General features: G+C 37.9%; 1 protein-coding gene across 1 annotated transcript in view; it reads left to right on the top strand.

The window, feature by feature from the left end:
* The window catches only part of CCDC148 (coiled-coil domain containing 148), a 123594-nt gene extending 101542 nt beyond the window's left edge, over window positions 1–22052 (top strand). The window contains exons 11-14 of the mRNA XM_077830510.1: window positions 4372–4490; window positions 10700–10817; window positions 17638–17778; window positions 21906–22052. Of these exons, the coding sequence (XP_077686636.1) occupies window positions 4372–4490; window positions 10700–10817; window positions 17638–17778; window positions 21906–22052 (525 nt within the window). The remainder of the gene's footprint in view (window positions 1–4371; window positions 4491–10699; window positions 10818–17637; window positions 17779–21905) is intronic.
* The last annotated feature ends 1021 nt before the right edge of the window (window positions 22053–23073 follow it).

The following is a 23073-nucleotide window of genomic DNA, read 5'->3' as shown; positions in this document are numbered from 1 at the left end:
GTGTCACATACTAGCTATATTTTTCTACACTAATTTTTATTATTAATGTAATTTATACAAAAACAGGAACCTTTTGATTTTGAGAATTTACCTATTTTTTTACTTATTTCTCATTCTGAAATCTTACACTTAGAGGATTAACATCACAACTGGTTTATGTGGAATTTTTATATTAAAAATGTATAATTATTATTTCAAGTCAGCAATAAGCAGCAAGAGCAAATGAATGTTTATAGGGTGGTCCTGCAGATCCTTCAGCACATGAGTAACTTTACTCACATAAGCTGTCCCATTAACTTCTATGAGACTATTGGTGCTCACATGCTTCCAGGATTGGGCCACTGACTAGTAGGTTTTTATGTATACATCTGTTGAAAGCAATGAGTGTGGGGGGGCACAAAATCAGATAGGCAGAATTGTTTCAAAATAGAATATTTTCATGATGCGTATTTGAAGGGTTTAGTGAAGTCCAGGGACCCCAGCCCCCAAGGAGGATTTAAGTTAACAGTTGATCAGCCAGTGGTGAAGGCTGGAAAATGAAAAAATAGTACCTTGCCAACCGATGTCTCCTCTGTCCTTAGGCTTCTCCCCAGGTAAATACCTGTCATAGTCCTTTGTAACATACCTTAATGGGAATGTACATAAACTCTGTTCATGCCCCATCTGACTGAGAGCATGAATGGGGGAGTTCGGCTCCAGAAATGCCTTATCCTTCTCTACCTCTACTTAGATGTTTGAAGTCTTGTCTCTTTCCGACCATCTGCATGACATTATCCATATTGCAGTAATGTTCTTGAAAACAAGATTTATTAAAACTAAACAGAATATGGTAATAAAGCAAAAGAAATGGTTTACAAAATTGAGTGATGTAGGGGTCCTTTAGCTTAGTTACAAAGAAAAGAAAAGAAAAGAAAATCCTAGGTCTTTAGAAAGTCCTCTTATCAACTTCTCTTTAGGCCTGACGTAGCCTTTCCCTATTGTGTCCAAAGAAATTTCCCCTTATCTCTTACCTACAGTTCATTATCGTATCTGTCTGGCTATATCAACCATTCCACACAGGAGTATTTGAACAAGAGTGCTGCCTAGAGAAAGTGCCAGTCTTTGTGTCCCATATGAGGACTTTACCTCTGGGATGTTTCCACACTTTCCTATCTCCAAGCCCACTTTGATCTCCCCTTCCTTGGACACGCCTCACTAGTTGAGGTGATGGACTTGATTTGCATGGCCATCGTTCTTTGCTGTGGATGTTAGGCTGTGCCCATGTACAGTCTGTATCTAGGTTTCAGAGTAACAGCCGTGTTAGTCTGTATTCGCAAAAAGAAAAGGAGTACTTGTGGCACCTTAGAGACTAACCAATTTATTTGAGCATGAGCTTTCGTGAGCTACAGCTCACTTCATCAGATGCATCTGATGAAGTGAGCTGTAGCTCACGAAAGCTCATGCTCAAATAAATTGGTTAGTCTCTAAGGTGCCACAAGTACTCCTTTTCTAGTCTGTATCTAGTTTCCTTCTTCGCTGGTTATAGAGGTAGCATGGATTTGTCTCTTTAATTCTCTCATCGATTTCCCATTGCTATTAAATTTAAATTATTGCCAGACCCTGTTCCCTCAGTCACACTGCCACTAAAAAAATAGAATGAATGAAATGACTACAGAGACTGGCATGCAGTTAGTGTAACAGTGGGACAAAAGCACTTGAAAAAATGTTTTCCCTCTTGTCTCATATCCTTTAACTTTTTTCTTTTATTCTGGGAACTTGTCATTTTCAATTGTGGTTATGAGGTCATATTTATAAGCATGTAAAATATGCACTTTGAGCCAAATCCTGGTGCTGTTTAAGTCCAGACAAGTTTTGCCTTTGACTTCGATGAGACAGGATTATATATACACTGTGTAGGCATGTTCTAGTCATTATCTGTAGATATTTTAAGCATATTTCAAAAATGTACAAGATGAACTTTTCAAGATTCTCTATACTGTGCGATTCCTGCATTCTTTCACATTGGCTCTGGCAGATGTTTTCTGATATTTCTTCCCAGAGGCTAGGTTATTATTGCTTTTAGGTATTGGTTTAGTCTTTTTAAACTACAGACTTCTTCTGGCATAACTGTTGGTCACAGGTATGAAGAGGTATGATCCCTGACTGACATATAACGTGCCAACTGAAGCTCCAAGTATAGACACAAAGCTGTGTTTATACCAATTTGTTTCATTCATGGGGAGTGATTTTACTATACCAATATGATACAGTTGTGTTTAAACTAGGAGAACTTTGTCAGGAAAAGTGCTCCTACTTTCGAGACAGCCTTTCAGGGGGTAAATATGAGCTTTCGTGAGCTACAGCTGTAGCTCAAGAAAGCTCATGCTCAAATAAATTGGTTAGTCTCTAAGGTGCCACAAGTACTCCTTTTCTTTTTGCTCATTTTAAAGGGGCTGATGCCCTGAAAACCATTGCAAACTGGAGCCTTCTACAAAAGCTTAAAACTAGAGTATTTCTTTGACATATAATGTATTACTTTTATTGCCATTTCATAGAGGTTCTGTTGCAAGGAATGGTCATCTAAACTATTTCCTTTTTAAGTTAGCGCCTTCCACACTGGGGATTGGGCAGGGGAAGGGGTGAATTTAGAGATTTTCTTCCTCTTTATCCAAGGACTTGATGTACTTTGAAATGAATAACATTTATTTTAGATGTTTTAGTTATGAGGACTTTAAAAATGTATATAATAACTAAAAGTCTGTGTCCCAAGCTGTATGGATATTCTGTGGAGCTCCTAAGATCCGTGACTGGAGCTCTTTTGTGTAATCTGTTTTGTGGAGTTCCGAAGCTACACAGAACTTGGCTCTTGCTTGCACTGAAGTCCATAGCAAAACTCCCATTCACTTGAGGTGATGCAGAAGCAGGACTCTGGTACACAGCTGATGCACAGAATATCTGCAGATCGGAGCCCTTTTGAGGTTCACTCCCATGGAGCCTCAGAGTATAAGATACATATGAACTTTACATGGAGAGTTCTCACAGTGAAGTGCACAAGAGAGCAAAGCTAAAGTTATTTGGGATACCTTAGCTCTGTATTTCCATAATTTTAAAATAATTTTATTTAAAATGCACCCTTAACTTTGGATTTCCTTGTTTTCAGACAGTTGTGTGTTTATATAAAGATTCTATGATTTATTAATTTTCCTTCATTAAATTATTGATACATATTTACAATTTTAATTTCAGTTTAATGTCTAAGGGGTCTGTGAAAGGTTGTTGTTACTATTGAACAGTGGTTTTCAAGATTGGTGTTACCATAGAACAGTGGTTTCAGGGATCCGCAGACTATGTCTAAGATTTCCAAAGGGGTCCGCATCTCCATTTGAAATTTTATAGGAGTCCGCAAATGAAAAAAGTTTGAAAACCACTGGTCTTGATGGTTAATGCAACAATGGACTGTAGAACACAAAAACCTCTGTGGATCAGACATTATCCTATTAGCCTTTGACTAGGACAAAATAATATATCCGAAGTTACTAAATGCTGTTCAGCGAGGCAAGGTGGATGAGGTAATATCTTTTATTGTACCAACTTCTGTTGGTGAAAGAGATCAGCTTTCAAGCTTACACAGAGCTGATTTTCATTCAGTAAGTAGCACGCGAATTTTCTGCATCATTGAAATTCCAGTTCTGTACCTAAATTTGAAAGACTGTTGTCTATTCCTTTCATCTTTATCTGGCATTACCAGTCAGACCAAAATCAATGTCAGTGAGGACATGTCTGACGCTCCAAGCATCTGAAGAAAGCCCATCCATCTTCTTTAGTTATTTCATGGGATGTCTGCTTTCTGTAATTGCTATTGCTGGGTAGAACAGATGAAGAGGGCCATAGTAACAAGAAAAAATTACTCACTGGTAATTCTGTTTTTCGTAGTTCTCATCCTATGTTCCTTGCTCCTCCCCTGGAGGACTGCCACTTGGAGCTATACTTGATACAAACTGGAAATGAGGTGCTCTGATTGCCATGTATTTTGTTTCCTTGCTCCCTGGTAGGGGGAGCAATAATGCTGTCTGTAGTTGCTGTTGTTGGATAGGATGGAAAAAGAAAGGAAACATACCAGTTGGAAATTTTTCTCTTCATGCATGGGGGGTTCCCACAAACTCTCTTCTGCTCCTACTACATCTCAAAAGCAGTTTTTGCAGCTTCATGTTTAGAGTGTAGTTTGTTAATATTTCCTAACATAGGCAAATATGCTTTTCTAAAATATACATATTATTACAAAACCCAAGATGTCAGGTTTTCCCTGGCATTACTCTTGCTTTGCTGGCCTGTATCTTGGTTTATAAGTGTTCTGTTGTTTTAATCTGTATATTTCATTCATACAAACTCCAGGTGAGAATATACTGGGCTGAAAAACAACGCAAGTGGCAAGAAATGGAAGAGAAAGATCTACATCGTCTGGCAGAACTGAAGAAATTAATGATTGAACAAGCAACTAAAGATAAAGAAAGGTATTAAAACAAACAAAACAAAACAAAAAACCTTGAAAAGTGAATAGATGATCAACAGGCAAGAATGAGTAACTATTCCTGATCCGATTTGCTCAATTGCCTCAAATTTGGGATAAATTGATTGTTCTTTTTTTTCTTTCCCATTATGCAATGGAACCCTGTCCTGCCATATAGTTACAACCGGATTATGGAACCCAATAGCAACACAGTTCCCTGGCCCAATTTGTGTCTACATATGAACTAAACCATATTATACAAGGCTTTATACTGGTGCGAACTGCAAATTGTTGCAACTAGAACAGGATTCAACAATTTATAACTGAGTCCTTTGACTCCATTGTAGTTTCATGTAGATGACACCTTTCATTCCTCCATCTCATAGAACTATTTCTAATCTATTTGAGAGACAGGTAATGGGAGACATTTATATGGAATTGATTTCCTGCCTTAAAGATACATTATTTAACGTATACATACTTGTGGCTTACATTTTCAAAATGTAATGACTAGTGATTTTGTATACTTTGATTTTTGGGGCATTTTTTTTAGGCACTCAAAAAGGGGGAAGTGTCTGATTTTCAGAAAATGTTGAGCCCCAACACTCTGAAAGTCAAGGTGATAGCCTTTTAAGGTGTTTCAAGTTGGATGCCCAAGAATTAAGACACTCAAAATTACCAGCTACTTTTGAAAATTTAGACTTACAATAAGAAAAGGAGTACTTGTGGCACTTTAGAGACTAACAAATTTATTTGAGCCTCAGCTTTCGTGAACTACAACTCACTTCATCAGATGCATGAGCTGGAGCTCACGAAAGCTTATGCTCAAATAAATTGGTTAGTCTCTAAGGTGCCACAAGTACTCCTTTTCTTTTTGCGAATACAGACTAACACGGCTGTTACTCTGAAACCTGTCATTATGCTAGACTTACAATGTTACGTATGTAAAGACTATTAACAATATGAATCTTGATATTTATTGTGTTCATATATGATACTATACCACTCCAAAGAGAGGTTTTCAGTAGATCTGGGTGGATTTCCCCATCCAAAAAGAATTATTTTAGCATTTTCAACATATAGAAAAAAGAGCATCTTGTTTATAGTTTCTCCACAATTTGGAACCAGTATAGTTCAAAATGAGAAAAGAAAATATGTCTGACATGCATTGCAATTTATTAGTTTGATAGTATAGACAACTTTGCCCTAAGGATTGGGGCCCTCTGTGGACCAGGGTCCTGTCCGTTTTCTGGAACAGGAAGAAAGCCAGGAGCCAGTTTAAAACAAGGCTATTTATCTAAAACCCCCTTTCTTTGTCTGTTGGTTCCTGGGGAATCCAATTTGAATTAGTATATGTTCACCTTCCACAGCGGTGGCTTCTCTGGAGATGCTAAAACCTGAGTGAATTTGCCAAATTACCCCCCTGCTGTTCTCCTATTTACCCTTTCCATGGAAATTCATACAATTCCACAATAACATTCAATTGCATTTTCAATACAATGAACTCCAAAGATGTTAAGTTAAACCGTACTGAATTAGTTTTATTTCAATAAATTTCATGCAGGATATTGTCAGTCTGACAGTCACAGTATGAGAACCATTCTGTCCTCTGTTCCACATCCTCAGTGTTCTTTACTTATGTATATTTATTTGCCGCCTCTTTAACACACCTGCAATGGCTTTTCATTTAATTGACTGCACTGAAGCCATTAATCTTGTGCTTTACCTAAGGCCATGAATGTTTGAGATTGAGATCCAGTTGAAATTATTGCCCGAGGCTATTTAAGGGTCAAGGGCAGAGAGGCTGTATTCTGTTTTCCAGCAGTAGTTAAAAAACAAAACAGCAAGAAGGTGGATGTGTAGAAGCTGTTGTGTTGACTGTGCTATACGAGGACTGCTGTACAATGAGGTGATCCTGCTAAGGTCAACTATGTCAGTGATGCAGCCTGATTCCAGTGATAGTGCAGTATAAAACAGCCACACAACATACCAGAATCTAGTCCTTGTATTTATGAGCAATTTACTATCCATTACAAAAGATACATAAGCAGTGCATGAGTTATTTTCTAATGTGTTTTTAAAAGCTATAGCTATTAGGTTATATAGCATCATACAGTAGGAAAGGATTATGCTAATAACATACAAAATAAACAAATGGCACAATTCAGTAAAGAAATAATAGAGGTGAGATTATGAATCAAAAGTAAGTAAATGCTCAACTTTACGTTTACCAGACTTGTCATACTATACATGATAAAACAGTGTAAGGAAAGGAAAAATTACTTACTCTTTGTTGAGGATACTCATTCTTTGGAATTGTGTAGTTCTTTTCCTCTTCAGACTTCTTCACTAACATTAATCAAAGAAGGAAAGAGAGGTGTTACTGTTATTAGGTCCTGTAGTGCCGCATGTGTGCTGCCTGGCACTCTACAGTGTAAGTACGCCAAGCTAAAATGAAATACATGTCCCAGTGAGTTTACAGTTAAGGGTCACAATGCTGTGAAGACTTAGGTATGTGCTTAATTATAAGCAGGAGTAGTCCTAGAGTCTTTGTAGGATTGGGCTTTAAAAAACTAAGAATGGGGACAATACAGAGCAATACAGTACTAGACAGACATAGTGGTCATTATAGGTGGCATGTTTTGCTGATCTAATGGATTTTCAGTAGATTTTTAAGGAGGACAGGAAAGGTGTTTGACATACACGAATTGTCTGGCTATTCTAAATACAAGAGGTGGCAAAGAAGAAGACATGAAAATAGGAGCAGGCAAATGGGATGGGAAAAGTATTTAAAGTTTTCTGAATTAAAGTTAGAATTGGATAACAGGGCCTATGAAATTATCATTGAGAGGGAGAAGGGCTAGATCAGTCTTTTTCATCTCAAACATGGATGATCCTGTACCATGTTACGACTATATTCCAGGGGTTTACTTGTGTGCTGTAGCTGCTTGTATTGCAAAGCATGAGGTAAACCAGATTTACAGCTGCTTTGCATTACCAGAGAGTGCCAGTGAATCTGACTGTAAATAAGATATTTTTCCTCTTAAAGACTAAGTACTTCACTTTTGACGCTTATTGAGGTTACAATTTCTGACTTTATGAAGAAATGTAAAATTATTGCTGTACTATTTAAAACTTTTAAAAAATCCATGTTGTGGGGTAGTGTCAATTATTCGTACCTCGTTTGATAGTTTTCTGTTCTGATAGAAAATCAAAGTGTAATTCACTGCAGCAGACTGCTGAATCATTCATTGTTTGAAGCTCTAAACTTTTGATGTTCATTCTACACAAATGCTCTAAAAAGACCGGAAAGTAAAGGAATGTGAAAGAGATTATAGAACAATAGTGCACAGCTACTGACTACTAAACTTTAATAGTCTTATTTAATTTTTTAAGGAAGATTGTAGCTTCTTTTTGTAAATAATAGTCTGTTGAAGGGTAACTATCCCACAATGAGAGAGACTCCCACCATAAATACAGAAACCTAATAAGAAAAATGTTCAAGTGGAGACTGAGTGGCATACCCACATTTGCCCAGACAAAACCTGCATTTGCATATACATGTGAGATAAATAGGGTAGGTTATGCTTGTAGACATTGAATAGTATCGTTCTCCACAAGTAGTCCCATTGAAACCAATAGGAACCACTTGTGGAGCAATGGGTTACTCAGTATCATCAAGGGTATCAGCATTTGGTCCATTGAAAGTGCAAATGGGTACTTGTATGTGCAAATACTGTACCGATTTCCCTGTAGACACATCGGGCCGAATCCTCAGCTCATGTAAATTGTCATACCTCCATTGACTTCAGTTGACAGTTTACACCAGTTGAAGATTTGGCCCATAAATTTTATGGATGCTAGCAAGGGGCTACTTATGGAATACCTGGCCCGACATGTGATGTATTTTAGGGCCAGATATCCAAGGACTTGGCAAGGTCATAAAAGTGAGTGTCAGATATGGAAACATCTTCTGAGCTACCATCCTTTTGTATAAACACTACATGTACCCACAGTATACATGACATATTTATACTAATCACAGTAACAAACAATAACTGATTATAGTCTGAAAAAAAGTGTTACAAACATTTTTAAAAGTGCTGTTAAAACTTTTATAATAAGCATGTTAGTTTTTTCCTCTTGAATAGTTATGACAGTGTCTGAAAACAGAATTTTAATGAAATTATGCTTATCAGAAATTACATAAGTGTGTACCCACAATACTTCAAGAGGTAGCTCCGCTGAAACTAATTAGCTAATCTCATTTGTCAGCTTGTTGCTTATTAAAATTGTTATTTGCTAAATTGTTATTTACTATTTTATTAAAGTCAAAATTGAGTATTAAAACATTAAAATGTTTTGCTGTAAAATTAAAGTTTACTTTGAAATAACAGTAGTTAAAATGTTAAGTATAATATAGTAAGTATAACAAAAATACTACAGTATCATGTGGATACTGTGAAGTTACAGGAGAAGTGAAACACTTAAAGCCAACTATAAAATATTTATTAAGCTGTTCTAAACTTGGTATACTATTTGCAACTGAGAATATATTTACAAATTAAAACTCCTCCCTGTTGTGTATGTAGCTTTCATATCTCTACTGTTATCCTCTGACCAGGAAGCTAAAGATCTTTGTTAATGCTGCTCCTGACTGGACAGCATGAACAACATGATGATCTTCTCAAGATAATATGATCATGAAAATATTTCTTCTTTCTTCTTCTCATGAGCTAGGAGTGCCACTTCTTCAACACTTTCAGCCCTTGCTTGGTCAGAAAACAAGAAACAGAAACTTTGGGCCTGATTCTCCACTGCTTTGCACATTATGTAATAATTTACACCTGTGCAAAGTGAATGGTAGAGTCTTACATGAATTTTGCATTCTGCTGTGATAGTGTTTCACACTCACTTTATACATGTGTAAATGACTACAGTAGGGACAAGTCACTTAAAAATCAGGCCTTGATACATGTCTCTTAAGTTTTTAATTTGGTAGTTCCTGGCAACTTCCAGGGCATTGAGCCTCATTTTTAATAGCACTGGATAATTTTAGAAACCGTATGGTAGTGCAAGCATTTAAATCTGCATGAAAGGCTTTCAATAAAATGCTAATTTTATCATTTGCCATTTTTCATAAAAAAATGAAAATTCTGAATTTTTATTAAGAGATTTTCATGTCATCTCACTAAGTAGATTAGGCTTTCACCTTGAAACAAAAATATTGCCAAGGCCTGTGTTGTGAGTCTGAACCTATTTAAAATACAGGAACAACAAGAACAAATTTGTCCAAATAAACAAATAATGCCCAAATAAATGTGTTAGACTCTAAGGTGCCACAAGGACTCCTCGTTATTTTTGCTGATACAGACTAACACGGCTACCACTCTGAAACAAATTTAGAGAGTGTCTTGTGCATCCTTGAGTAATATTGTACCATCTTCTTGGGTCATACCAGTTTGTCCTGTTAATTGCTCTCGGATCATTGCAGCCATGGTCTTTTGTAACTGCCTGGTTAACTGGCTGCTTGTTCCAAATCCTTGCAATTTACACTACAAGTTACGCTCTCCTTTGAGTTTAATAAACTCTTTCTTTTTCTAAGTGTAAAAGTATTAAAAATCCCCTTTTTTCTTTGCAGTGCTTCCTACTGCATATCCCAAAAGGAAGTTAAAAGTTTTGAGGAAGAGGGGGGTGTGTCTGTCTGTCCAATGAATAAAGGGGAGGGAAAAGGCTACCTCATGCAAGAAGACAAAGCAGGTTTCTGCTGTTTTAGGGCAATACAATCAGTAGCTTTACTTACTTCTACAAGAAGCAAGATTAGAGGTCTTGCCTATTTATTGAATGGAAAGAGGAAGGATAGGGAGAGTCATGTTTTTGCTGTCATGTCTGGATGTCAGAGTGCATTTCTTTTAAGGTTGTTAGTGAAGAAAATGGAAGAAAAATAATACATTATAGAGAATATTGGACAAAAATTAGCATCCATAAATGTGTTCTGATAATTGTGAGAATATTCATGGATAATTATCCATTCTTTAAACTCTGGTAAAATAATTAAATGAGTTAGTTTCAGGTGTTTTGAGGAAACCTCATATTATTCATGAAACAGAGATAAAGAATTTCACCCTGGTTTTCAAGCAGAAACGTTGAAACCACAGTTTGATACAACTTGCCCAATGTTTTCATCATATATATATATGCTCTATTGTACAGGGTTAAGTTTAGACAAGAACTGTTGGAAAAACGCCTGATGGAGAGAAAAGAACTGTCCCTTCAAGAAGCCCATGAGAAAGAAGAAAGAGAGAGACGTCTTGAAGCCCTCAGGCAACAGGTGATTTTGTTTCCTGTGCATAGTATTTAGATATACAATTAAGCTACATAAAATTACATTAATATAACACATTACAAAAGCAATCCTTCCGCAATCAAGGAATGAAAAAGTTAAGGTTTTCACAGTAACATGATCTCTGCCACATTACACACCCTTTGTGTTTTGTACTTCTGACAATATGATCATTAACATATTAAATGACACAGTAGAATCTGTTGACATTTGGAAGTGGATAGTCATTAATTTCTCTGAGTTGGGACCCTTTTTTCCTTCTGTTGCTGTTCCTTTTAGTTTCAATCCTGTGTAGATGACCAGCACGAGGCTTATGAACCACTTAAGCCCCCAAAATGAGCGTGTTTCATAGGCCCTGGGTTGGCTCTCTGCACAGGATTGAGTTTAACTCTCTATGAAGTTGGTGCAGTTCATGAAAAAACTCTATTCCAGACAGCACTTATCCAAGGATACCAAGTAAAATTTACTGCGATAACTTTATTTTTTTCTTTTCCTAACCTTTGAACATATGTCTTTGAAACATTTATGTTACATTTAATTTTATTTTTAATTTAATTTCCCTCCGTTGTTTTTTGTCTTCAAGGAATAAAAGGGAAATCCAGTACTTGAGATTCTATGCTGTACTCCTGGAAGTGCAGCTTAGAATGTGCAACCCAGAGTGTGGGCGGGGAGCAGGAAAAAGTTTATTTAAACCACTTTTTGTGTCTTTCCAGTTGTGGGCTACTCTGGGGGCCAAAACAGCACCCAGTGTAACTCAGATAGCCCTAGTGTTAGAGCAGCCTCCCCAGGGTAGCCTGCGATTTGCAATGCAAGCCAGAATGACCATAGCAGAATTTCCTATGACCCCACCCCCAGCACATGCTCTGCACTGGGGCATAGGCAGCCCAATGCAGTGTGTGAGCCAGGCCTGAGTGGCCTGTTTATGGCCTTATAAATTTTTTGAATTAAGACTTTGGAATTGCAGGTTTTACAAAGTCTACAAGGAAGGAAGATCCTGCAGAGCTGAAGGTCTGTAAATGAGGCTCCGAGGATATGTCTACACTGCAACTAAAAACCCACAGCTGGCCTGTGCGAGCTGACTCAAGCTCGCAGGGCTCTGGATAAGGGGCTGTTTCATAGCAGTGTAGACTTCTGGGATCGGGCTGCAGCCCAAGCTCTGGGACCCTCCCACCTCGCAGGTCTTAAAGCCTGGGCTCCAGCCTGAGCCCAGAATTCTACACTACAATAAACAGCCCCTTAGCCCAAGCCCTGCAAGCCCGAGTCAGCCTGCACAGGCCAGCCAAGGGTTTTTAGTTGCAGTGTAGACATTCCTATGCATTTCTCTGCCTCAGGTAAGGTTATTTACTGAAAAATTAAATCTGTCTGTCTGCACAGATACAAGCTGTGATACTAATCTTGCAAACAGTTATGTACAAAAGTAACTTGACTGACATTAGTGGTTTAACTGATTTCAAATGGAACGTTTTCCGCTCCTTTTGGACCTCCTGCAGAACTTTAGTAATATAGGGATATTATCAACTTAAACTGTCGGACCTCCTCTGTCCTAGTCCTTAGTTGTCTCTACTCAGAGCAACAGCCCAAAATCCTCTTATGTCTTGATCTAAGTTAGCAAGATCCTTTTGCCAGCATGAGTACACTTTATGCATGGTTCTAGCACTAGAGTTTAGGGTAACTCAGACGAGCACTGCCTTTCTGTACAGGTTTCTGGAACCTGACAGCTAGTTACAGAGATACAGATTGAATTTACTTTCTTGAGTTTAAAAGGGCAGGCCTAGGCTAGATTGTTCTCTTCTGGCCAAAATGTCCTCATTACATTCCTTTTACATTTTTCAGAGCTGGTTTACAGATAAATGAGCCTCAAAGTTCAATTGGCTGCTATTTCAGTCTTTTTTTTTTTTAAACCTGTTGAAGTTTTTTTAAGATTGAGTTAAAATATTCTGCTAGAATAACCACATTATTTTGGGATATCAATACAGTAGAACCTCAGAGTTACGAACACCAGAGTTCTGAACTGACCGGTCAACCACACACCTCCTTTGGAATCGGAAGTACACAATCATGCAGCAGCAGAGAGCCGCAAAAAAAGCGCAAATTCAGTACACTATTGTGTTAAACATATACTACTAAAAAAATAAAGGGAAAGTTTTTTAAAAAAAAAAGATTTGACAAGGTAAGGAAACTGTTTCTGTGCTTGTTTCATTTAAATTAAGATGGTTAAAAGCAGCATTTTTCTTCTGCATAGTAAAGTTTCAAAACTGTATTAAGTCAATGTTCAGTTGTAAACTTTTGAAAGAACCACCATAACATTTTGTTTAGAGTTACGAACATTTCAGAGTTAGGAACAACCTCTGTTCCCAAGGGGATCATTACTCTGGCGAACATACTTGGTTAAATCAGTTGAATCATATTGGCATTGGTTACATACAAGAAAGTATATTTTCTTGGTGGCAGTAACTCTCTGAGCTACCACCATGCTTGTGACTGGTACATCAAGGTTAAAATGTCTCCAAAAAGGCTTTTGATGACGATGACACAGTTCCACCTTAACTATTCCTCTAATCAATCATTTTTCTCCATCTTCACCCCATATTGGTAGGGTCTTACTCCATGAAATAGATCCCTTAGTTTTTATCTGGAGCAGATAAATATATTTAGAAAGTCCATTCAGTAGTTTATCTTTTTGACATGGTGAAACTGGATATCACCTTTTGGTTAAAGAGAGATGTACAGTTTTAATATTTTTGCTTGCATTAGTTATCTGATTAGGTGTCAGCAATTATATGATACTTCAGATTGACTTTTCTTCATGCAGTTTGCTGTATTTTTACAAAACAGTATTAGGCCACTTGTATATACTATAGCACAAAGAAACTACATAAAAATTGTCTAGAAACTGTGATTTATACTGCCTTGCAAGAAGAATTAGATTTGACTCTTTAATAAAGTAGGGACTAACATAACAAGGAGTCCTTGTGGCACTTTAGAGACTAACAAATTTATTTGGGCATAAGCTTTCATGGGTTAGAACCCACTTCATCAGATGCATGGAGTGAAAATACAGGAGCAGGTATAAATACATGAAAGGATGGGGGTTGCTTTACCAAGTCTGAGGTCAGTCTAACGAGATAAATCAATTAACAGCAGGATACCAAGGGAGGAAAAATAACTTTTGAAGTGGTAAGAGAATGGCCTATTACAGACAGTTGACAAAAAGGTGTGAGTAACAGTATGGAGAAATTAGTATTGGGGAAATTAAGTTTAGGTTTTGTAATGACCAACCACTCCCAGTCTTTATTCAGGCCTAATCTGATGGGATCCAGTTTGCAAATTAATTCCAGTTCTGTAGCTTCACGTTGGAGTCTGTTTTTGAAGTTTTTTTGTTGAAGAATTGCCACTTTTAGGTCTGTTATTGAGTGACCAGAGAGATTGAAGTGTTCTCCTGCTGGTTTTTGCATGTTATGATTTCTGATGTCAGTTTTGTGTCCATTTATTCTTTTGCATAGAGACTGTCCGGTTTGGCCAGTGTACATGGCAGAGGGGCATTGCTGGCACATGATGGCATATATCACATTGGTAGATGTGCAGGTGAACGAGTCCTTGATGGTGTGGCTGATGTGGTTAGGTCCTATGATGGTGTCCCTTGAATAGATATGTGGACAGAGTTGGCACTGGGGTTTGTAGCAGGGTTTGGTTCCTGGATTGGTGTTTTTGTTGTGTGGTGTGTAGTTGCTGGTGAGTATTTGCTTCAGGTTGGGGGGCTGTCTGTAAGCGAGGACTGGCCTGTCTCCCAAGGTCTGTGAGAGTGAGGGATCGTCTTTCAGGATAGGTTGTAGATCCTTGATGATGCACTGCAGAGCTTTTAGTTGGGGGCTGTAGGTGACGGCCAGTGACGTTCTGTTACTTTCTTTATTGGGCTTGTCTTGTAGTATGTGATGTTAGGGGCCTTATTCCTTCACCCACTTACTTCCCTGGTCCTCGCATGAACAGAGAGCAACAATACCCGAAGTCCAAAGGTGCAAACAATTCGATGTTTGTTCGGGTGAACTTCCAGCAAGCATGATTCCAGTTTCCTTCCTTAGTATCCTCCTTCCCAGCTCTGACACCACAGAGCCTTACACCTGTGTCCCTGTTCCCATTCCTACCCTTAGCCAAACATGATTCCAACTTCCTTACTCCCATTCCCTGTTCCCATTTCCCCCTTTAGCAAAACATGATTCCAATTTTCTTACCCCCATTCCCTGTTCCCATTTCCCTCCCCCACCCACCCTCCCACCCACACCCACTCACTTCCTCATTGACTACAGTTTATATAGTAAAACTTGAGTTCTGCTTAGCTATACCTTAACCAATCATTTTTCCTGAAATTTAACTAACCAATCCTAACATATTGTAACATGATTATGTAACCAATTATATTCCACCACCTTAATTAGTTTACACCCAGCAAAATTAATTATACAGCAGGAACAATCACAGAACCAGAGAGATTATACAGACAAACAATAGCAAAGTGGGAACTATAATGACAAAACAATACAGAAGTGAGGATTTCACATCCCAGCTATTGATAAGTGAGTTCTTGCCAGACAGGATGCTATCAAACTAAGTTTCCTTTTACATTTTCTAGGCACTTCCCTTTCTCTGGAGGTGATAGGAATACAGTCCTGTCCTGATAGTGCCTAACAGCCCAACAGCACCTTATTTCAATGTGACTAGTTTGGAATGTGAGGATGTGACTGTTCGCTTCCTAGCTTATGGCTGCCTCTGCTGCTTAGCCAAAGGCCTTAGCCTAAGAACAGGGCCTCAGACTGTCACAGTAAGAGAAGGCCCTTACACCGGCAGACAGTGATTTTGATTCTTTCTTTTATACCTCTAGAACTAGCCAAGTGATAAGAATACACCTAAATTCTTAAAGTACAGGCCTTTGCAGACAGGCGTGAATATCTTTATCCTAACAGGTGACTTCTGAGTACCCTTCTGGCTCTGTCAATCTGTTTCTTCACTTCACCAGGTGGGTATTGCAGTTTTAAGAATGCTTGATAGAGATTCTGTAGGTGTTTGTCTCTGTCTGAGGGATCAGAGCAAATGCGGTTGTATCTTAGAGCTTGGCTGTAGACAGTGGATCGTGTGATGTGGTCTGGATTAAAGCTGGAGACATGTAGGTAAGTAGGGACTGTTACTTAATATAACTACTAAGTTATTAGTCCACTTCTTTCATCTCCTTCATCACTTTTTGGTTGTTGGTTTTGATTGGAAAGAGTCCCTACATCTTCCTTAGAGCTCCAAGGACACCATCATTTCCCCTCATATATACAATGCACTCACTCAGTTGAGGGAATTGTATATATGAAATACATAAAATAAAAGTAAAATAAATAATAAAATACTGAGGTGATAGGTCTTCTCTTGGCTGCCCAAGAACAAGATCTGGCTTAGATGAGTTGTCTCAGCACCAGGTGGTGGTGCTGTCATCCAAATGCTATAAGAAGCATCACGGATCCAAGGAGAGGCCTCTCTGGTTGAGTAGTTTTGATCTGAGGAGACTGTCCTAAAAACGAGATTGATTTGCTGCCCAGATCTGTAGTTACATCACTTAGTGGCCTAGATAGTGATAGATTGCTGAGAACAGGTGCTCAGTGCTGTGAAGGACTGCAGAACAAACTACTACAGTGCAGGAAGGAGTCTATGGGAGCCTGCTGTTCGTTGAAGTGGACAATGATCTCTGCATAAGCTGTAATCAATAGGTTATTTCTTTTGTGAATGCCTATGTTGAAATTTTGGACTAGTCAATTCAGTTCAGAGGAATCAGGGGATCTATGCTATTATCCCTTAGCAACTATTTCTGCTCAATAAGATTCTTCTATTGTGTTCTGCCTGATGTCATCTTATGATGGATCTTGAAGGGACGTATGTATGTATTTCTGTCAGACCAATAAGCTGTTCTATCTTTTGACTAGAACTTGAACAAGATTGACTGCCACCATGTTCAGGACTCCTGTCAGACTGCTGCCTGCCTTATATATCACATTTGACTTTCTGCGAAATTTTCATGAATCCTCTTACCCTCTACCAAAAGCTCCAGCCAGTACTGTTCCCATTGCGGAGATTAAGCAAAGCTATCATTTGTGGGTATCTAGACATATCTTTCAGCAGGACCACTCTTTTGATTTGGAATCTCACCCTGCTGCCTGTTCTAGGAGATCAGCTCTGCAATCATTGTTTAATTAACCCTTCTCAGTCCCCCTCCTGGGGGATTGTACTGCTAGTTTCGCTCTCTTAAATAGCTAGTTTACTAGTCATAATGAGAGGAAATTATTGGAGAAAGAGGAGTTATTTGTCAATAACTCTTGTTTTGCTCCTGCATTTCCACATTTCTCACTTCCTGTGGCCGCCCCATTTCTCTGCTTCTTCAGAGTTTTCTGAGATTGTTGGATTCAGTGGAAGGAACTGAGGGCAGCTGAGGTCACACATCCTCTTCATAGCCTGGAGACCAATCATTTAGACCCACAGAGGTTGCATTGCTTTTCAGAGTGGTTCAAAGTTTGTCATGGGCACACTTACATCTCACAGATGTGGAGCTGCACAAGGACTATGTTTAAAGGACAACTGTTATTGGTAAAAAGAAAAGGAGTACTTGTGGCACCTTAGAGACTAACCAATTTATTTGAGCATGAGCTTTCGTGAGCTACAGCTCACTTCATCGGATGCATACAATTTTCTCCACACCAGTCCACTTCATTCCAACTTCATTCCAGTTAGATAGTATCAACTATTTGACTAATAAGTATTTTCATGTAATGTTATTTAGGTTGCTATTGTTGCTGAAATTGATCCAGCAAGAATGATGGCTGATACAGTGGCATCTAAAGCTAAAATGGGCATTGGAACTGAAGAAGAATGTGTTCTTCAAAGACCAATGTTTACATTACGTACATACAATGAAGAACAGGTAATTGCCTATCTTGTATAGTCTGTGTACAAATGAATATTCCATTAACAGAAAGATTAATAATAGAAAGTTATTGTCACATATGAAACCAGAAATACTGGAGAGAAACTAGTAGGGCTGTTGATTAATTGCAGTTAACTCATGCGATTAACTCTAAAAAATTAATCGCGATTAAAAAAACTAATCATGATTAATCACAGTTTAATTACACTGTTAAAAAATAGAATACCAATTGAAATTTATTAAATATTTTGGATGCTTTTCCTACATTTTCAAATATTTTGATTTCAATTACAACACAGAATACAAAGTATACAGTGCTCACTTTATATTATTTTTATTACAAGTATTTGCATTGTAAAAATGATAAACAATATAAATATATTTTTCAGTTCACCTCATATAAGTACCATAGTGCAATCTCTTTATTGTGGAAAGCGCAATTTTTGAATGTAAATTATTTTTGTTACATAACTGCACTGAAAAACAAAACCATGTAAAACTTTAGAACCTACAAGTCCACTCAGTCCTACTTCTTGTTCAGCCAATTGTTAAGAGAAACAAGTTTGTTTACATTTATGGGAGTTAATGCTACCCGCTTCTTATTTACAATGTCACCTGAAAGTGAGAACAGATATTCACATGGCACTTTTGTAGCCAGCATTGCTAGGTATTTACATGCCAGATATGCTAAACATTTGTATACCCCTTCATGCTTTAGCCACCATTCCAGAGGACGTGCTAATGACATTTGTTAAAAAAATAATGTGTTAATTAACTTGTGACTGAACTCCTTGGGGGAGAATTGTATGTCTCCTGCTCTGTGTTTTACATACATTCTACCATGTATTTCATACTATAGCAGTCTCGGATGATGACTCAGCATGTTGTTCATTTTAAGAACATTTTCACTGCAGATTTGACAAAATGCAAAGAAGGTACCAATGTGAGATTTCTAAAGACAGCTACAGCACTCGACCCAAGGTTTAAGAATCTGAAAAGCCTTCCAAAATCTGAGAGGGATGGGGTGTGGAGCATGTTTTCAGCAGTTTTAAAAGAGCAACCGTCCGATGCGGAAACTACAGAACCCAAACCACCAAAAAAAGAAAATCAACCTTCTGCTGGTGGCATCTGACTCAGATAATGAAAATGAACATGCATCGGTCTGCACAGCTTTGGGTCATTATCAAGTAGAACACGTCATCAGCATGGACGCATGTTCTCTGGAATGATGATTGAAGCATGAAGAGACATATGAATCTTTAGCGCATCTGGCACGTAAATATCTTGCAACGCCAGCTACAACAGTGCCATTACTTTCAGGTGACATTGTAAACAATAAGCGGGCAGCATTATCTCCTGCAAATGTAAACAGACCTGTTTGTCTGAGTGATTGGCTGAACAAGAAGGAGGACTGAGTGGACTTGTAGGCTCTAAAGTTTTAAATAAAAATTGTTTTGTTTTTGAATGCAGTTATTTTTTGTACATAATTCTACATTTGTAAGTTCAACTTGCATGATAAAGAGATTGCAATACAGTACTTGTATTAAGTGAGTTGAAAAATACTATTTCTTTTATTTTTACAGTGCAAATTTATAATACAAAAATAAATATAAAGTGATGACTGTACACTTTGTATTCTGTGTTGTAATTGAAATCAATATATTTGAAAATGTGTTAAACATCCAAAAATATTTATATTAATGGTATTCTATTATTCAATTTTTTTAATTGCTTGACAGCCCTAATATCTAGTTAATATTTTTAAAATTAAAAAGTAAACTCTCTGACATGTATGTTGCATTTCTCTAAAGGATTGTTGTTCTGCTTCCCCCTTCTCTGTTTAGTATTATGGTAAATCTTTAGGCTAAACTCCTGCCCTTATAGAAAACTACATCAAGTAAGAGTCCCTGTTGGGTGGGTAGCTATAAAACCATAAGTAGTAGATATCTTTCAATGAAACGGCAAATTATTCCATTGTCTGGGATGGGTCCTCTACAAGCCTAGTCAGGTGTAAAGGGAAAACACCAAATTAAAATAATGATACTCTCTCAGTTTGAATCAGATTGCTGAGGACATTCCCAGTTCTGCTTGAAATAGAAATTAAACAGTAGTACAACAGTATTATCGGTTGATTTATTTTCCCCCCAAAGCAATAACCATATGTTTAAAAACACTATCCATGCTCTAGAATAATGATGTGGAAAGTCTGTTTAAAAACATAAGTTACACTATTGATATAATTGTGAAGTATAACTTTTAGCCCTGCATCTGCTGAAAATTAAATAATGTTGTTAGTTAAGGCTGCTAGATACTTTCCATTATGAGACCTTGTTTTCAGTTTCTTACAACTTTGCCAAACTTTAAGCATTCAGATTGGACTTTTCAATGTTGAGTGTGCCATAAGCTGTGCCCTTTTTTTTTTTTAAGTTTCAGCAGCAATGGTTCAGCTCCTTCCAAGAAGAAAACAAAAGAAAAATAAATTGTTTTGGCCCTTTTTAAAAAAAATTGGAACTGTCTCATTGAAAAGCTCTAGTACCTCCGTATTTTGAAAAAAGGGCTCAAAATTTGTCAGGCAGTAACCTTGATGTCAGGGATGTTCTCTTTGCTGTCCATGTGGAAATTCACCCAAATTTGGCCAAGTTAGAAGCTTCTGTAATATCTCAGTTTGTACATGGCCACTAGAGACTTGTTAGAGTGTGGCAGCTAAATTATCCAAATATTGTGTCTGCAGTGAGTGTGCTCCATCTTGTCACCGCTCCTACATGCCAGCCAGACTATGCTTGTCCCCACAGAGTGACTGAGCATTTTCTATCCCAGGCTGCAGGGGCAGAGCAGGATTTTTCCTGCAATTGCTCCTCTCTGACACTGTAGACCACTGTGGTACTGGGCTCAGAACTGAGAACAGTGTGGCTCTCTCTCCTGTGCCCTCAATACTCCACTGCTAGTCCCCAGGCAATGGGGAGGAAGAAGGCACACTGGAATGTAATTGTCTGAGGAGTGAAGGGAGGGTTGCAGGAGGCAGGGGATGAGCATGGATAAGGAGCAGAGAGGGAGTAGGAGCTGAAGGGTGTGGATTGGAACAGAGGGCAGATAATCTCCAGTACAGCACCTGGAATTGAGCCCGGGTACTCTCAGTCTCCACATTCCTCTGCTGTCAGCAAACAGCTGTGAAACCCACTGGCAAAGTGTGTATCTCATCTTCCCCCCACCCCCACCCCAGTGACCTGTCCGTATATAGGTTAACAGGCTCCTACTGCTACCTTTTACTTCATTAATTCAAGTGGAAGAGGTCTGTGCTGTGAATTTTAAGATCTGAACCTTGTTGATGGACCAAGCTGGGAGTCAAAATGGTTCCATATGATGGAATTTCTGTTTTGTTTTTTTAATTAGGAAATTACATTAAAATATGTTTTTAAAAAAATTAAGGTTACAAAGTCAAGCACTGACAAGTTAGGAAATACCAGAATTAAAATTTCCTTTTGCATATGCATTATAATTTTTAACTACATGATCACATACAATTTTTCCACAGGACCCCTGTCTCATTCAGTGCTCAGAATCACTGGTACTCTGGGAATAAATCAGGATTGTGAAGTGAATGAGGCTGTCTTCTGTAGGACCCCTGCCTCATTTGTCATAGAAGTTGGGGATAACACGACCACCTTTTCTCACAAAGGGGTTGTGAAGATTAATTAATATTTGTCAAACACTCAGATAACTATGGTGTGAACACCATAGAAATCCCAGAAAGAAATTAGTAAATCTATCTTCAGTGCAGGGCTAGGATGGCATGCATTAAATAAGTCTTGCAGCCACACATCAAATGTAGAGAATAAAAAGCAATATTAAGTAACTCATGAAGCAGGGATCCTGTGGGAAAAATATATGATCATGAAGATAAAGGTTATGCATATATACAAGGAGACTGAAATAAGATTGCATAGGCAATGTTAATTTTGACATTTTCTATCTTTTGAGTCCTTGATTTTCCAACTTTAATGTTCTTTTAGCACAGGTTTTTATGTAATTTATAGAGACACACAAATATATATGTTACATTTTTGAGAAAGTATTAATACTAATATTTTGTTTCTGTTCATCATTATGATATTTTATTTTAACAGATCATTTCTGACCCTAGAGTTCGTGTTGAGCTAGCTCTTCGAGAAGCTGGACTTCATAAAAGTCTTTATGCTAAAGAGATTTTACCAAAAATTCCTCCACTGAAACTTCCAAGAAGGGACATGGAATCTACAGTCTTTAAAATGTAGGATCCAGCATGGATTTCAGAACTCTCTACTATCCTCTGGACTACAATAGGAAAATTTTTAATAAACTTCTTTAATTTAGATAACTTTGTGAATTTAGGATACTACATAGAATTATTTAGTTCTCAGTCAGTATGGTCATTTAAAAATAAATGTATTTCCTATGTAATGCGCAGTAGGCCATTTAATACTCCCCCACAATCTTGAATAAAGTTTTGGAACATCATGTTCTTTAAGAGATTGTAATCTAATTATCTGGAGCCAAATCAACCTCCTATGTAAAAGCTTAAGGAAGAGTTTCTGTGCATGGAACCCTCTGTTAAGATTCCCACACAGCATCATGTCTGGGATGCAGTTTTCCCACATGATAAACACTGTGGGGCCCAACCCCAAACCTGGTGGATCTCTGGGGATCCATGGGAGGCATATCCCCTCGCTGGTTCTGATCCTTGGAAGCCTGCTCCCCATTCCCACCATGGCAGTGTGGTTCCTTTGGGGCTCCAGTTGTAGGTACTCTCCCCCTGGCCCACAGTAGCGTCTGAGCATTCCCCATGAAACTCTGTGGGAAAGGTTATATAATATGGGATCCTGCCCCCAGATTTACTCTTTTTTCAGTCCCTAGAGAGGGCTCCACTGGGTGTGATAGTGTTGAGTCTCTTCCCTGCAGAAGATGTGTGATCTGTATGTGGAGGGCTCTCCACACACAGATCACACAGAATACAATTTGGCACTTGGTAAACAATATTTTGAAGAAATATTTTTTGTGTTAATTGGCAGCACAAACCTAAAGTAACTTCACAAAACAGTCATTTTAGATGGTAATATAGTACATAGATGCATCCCACATAACTTTCATATCAGGTTATATTACCTGAGAATTTGATTTTTTTAATTATAAAAACCTCATTATCATAAATGCTTCTGTTATTTCTTCATTATTATAAGAGGAAACTTAACCTTTCTCTAAAATTAGAAACCAGTTGGGTGCATCATGTTTACTGCAAACTAATCATCTAAACAATTT

The sequence above is a fragment of the Eretmochelys imbricata genome, chromosome 11 (assembly GCF_965152235.1).
Source record: "Eretmochelys imbricata isolate rEreImb1 chromosome 11, rEreImb1.hap1, whole genome shotgun sequence".
Lineage (NCBI taxonomy): Eukaryota > Metazoa > Chordata > Testudines > Cheloniidae > Eretmochelys > Eretmochelys imbricata.
The sequence above is the reverse complement of the archived record's forward strand: the minus strand, read 5'-3'. Positions and strand labels throughout refer to the sequence as shown.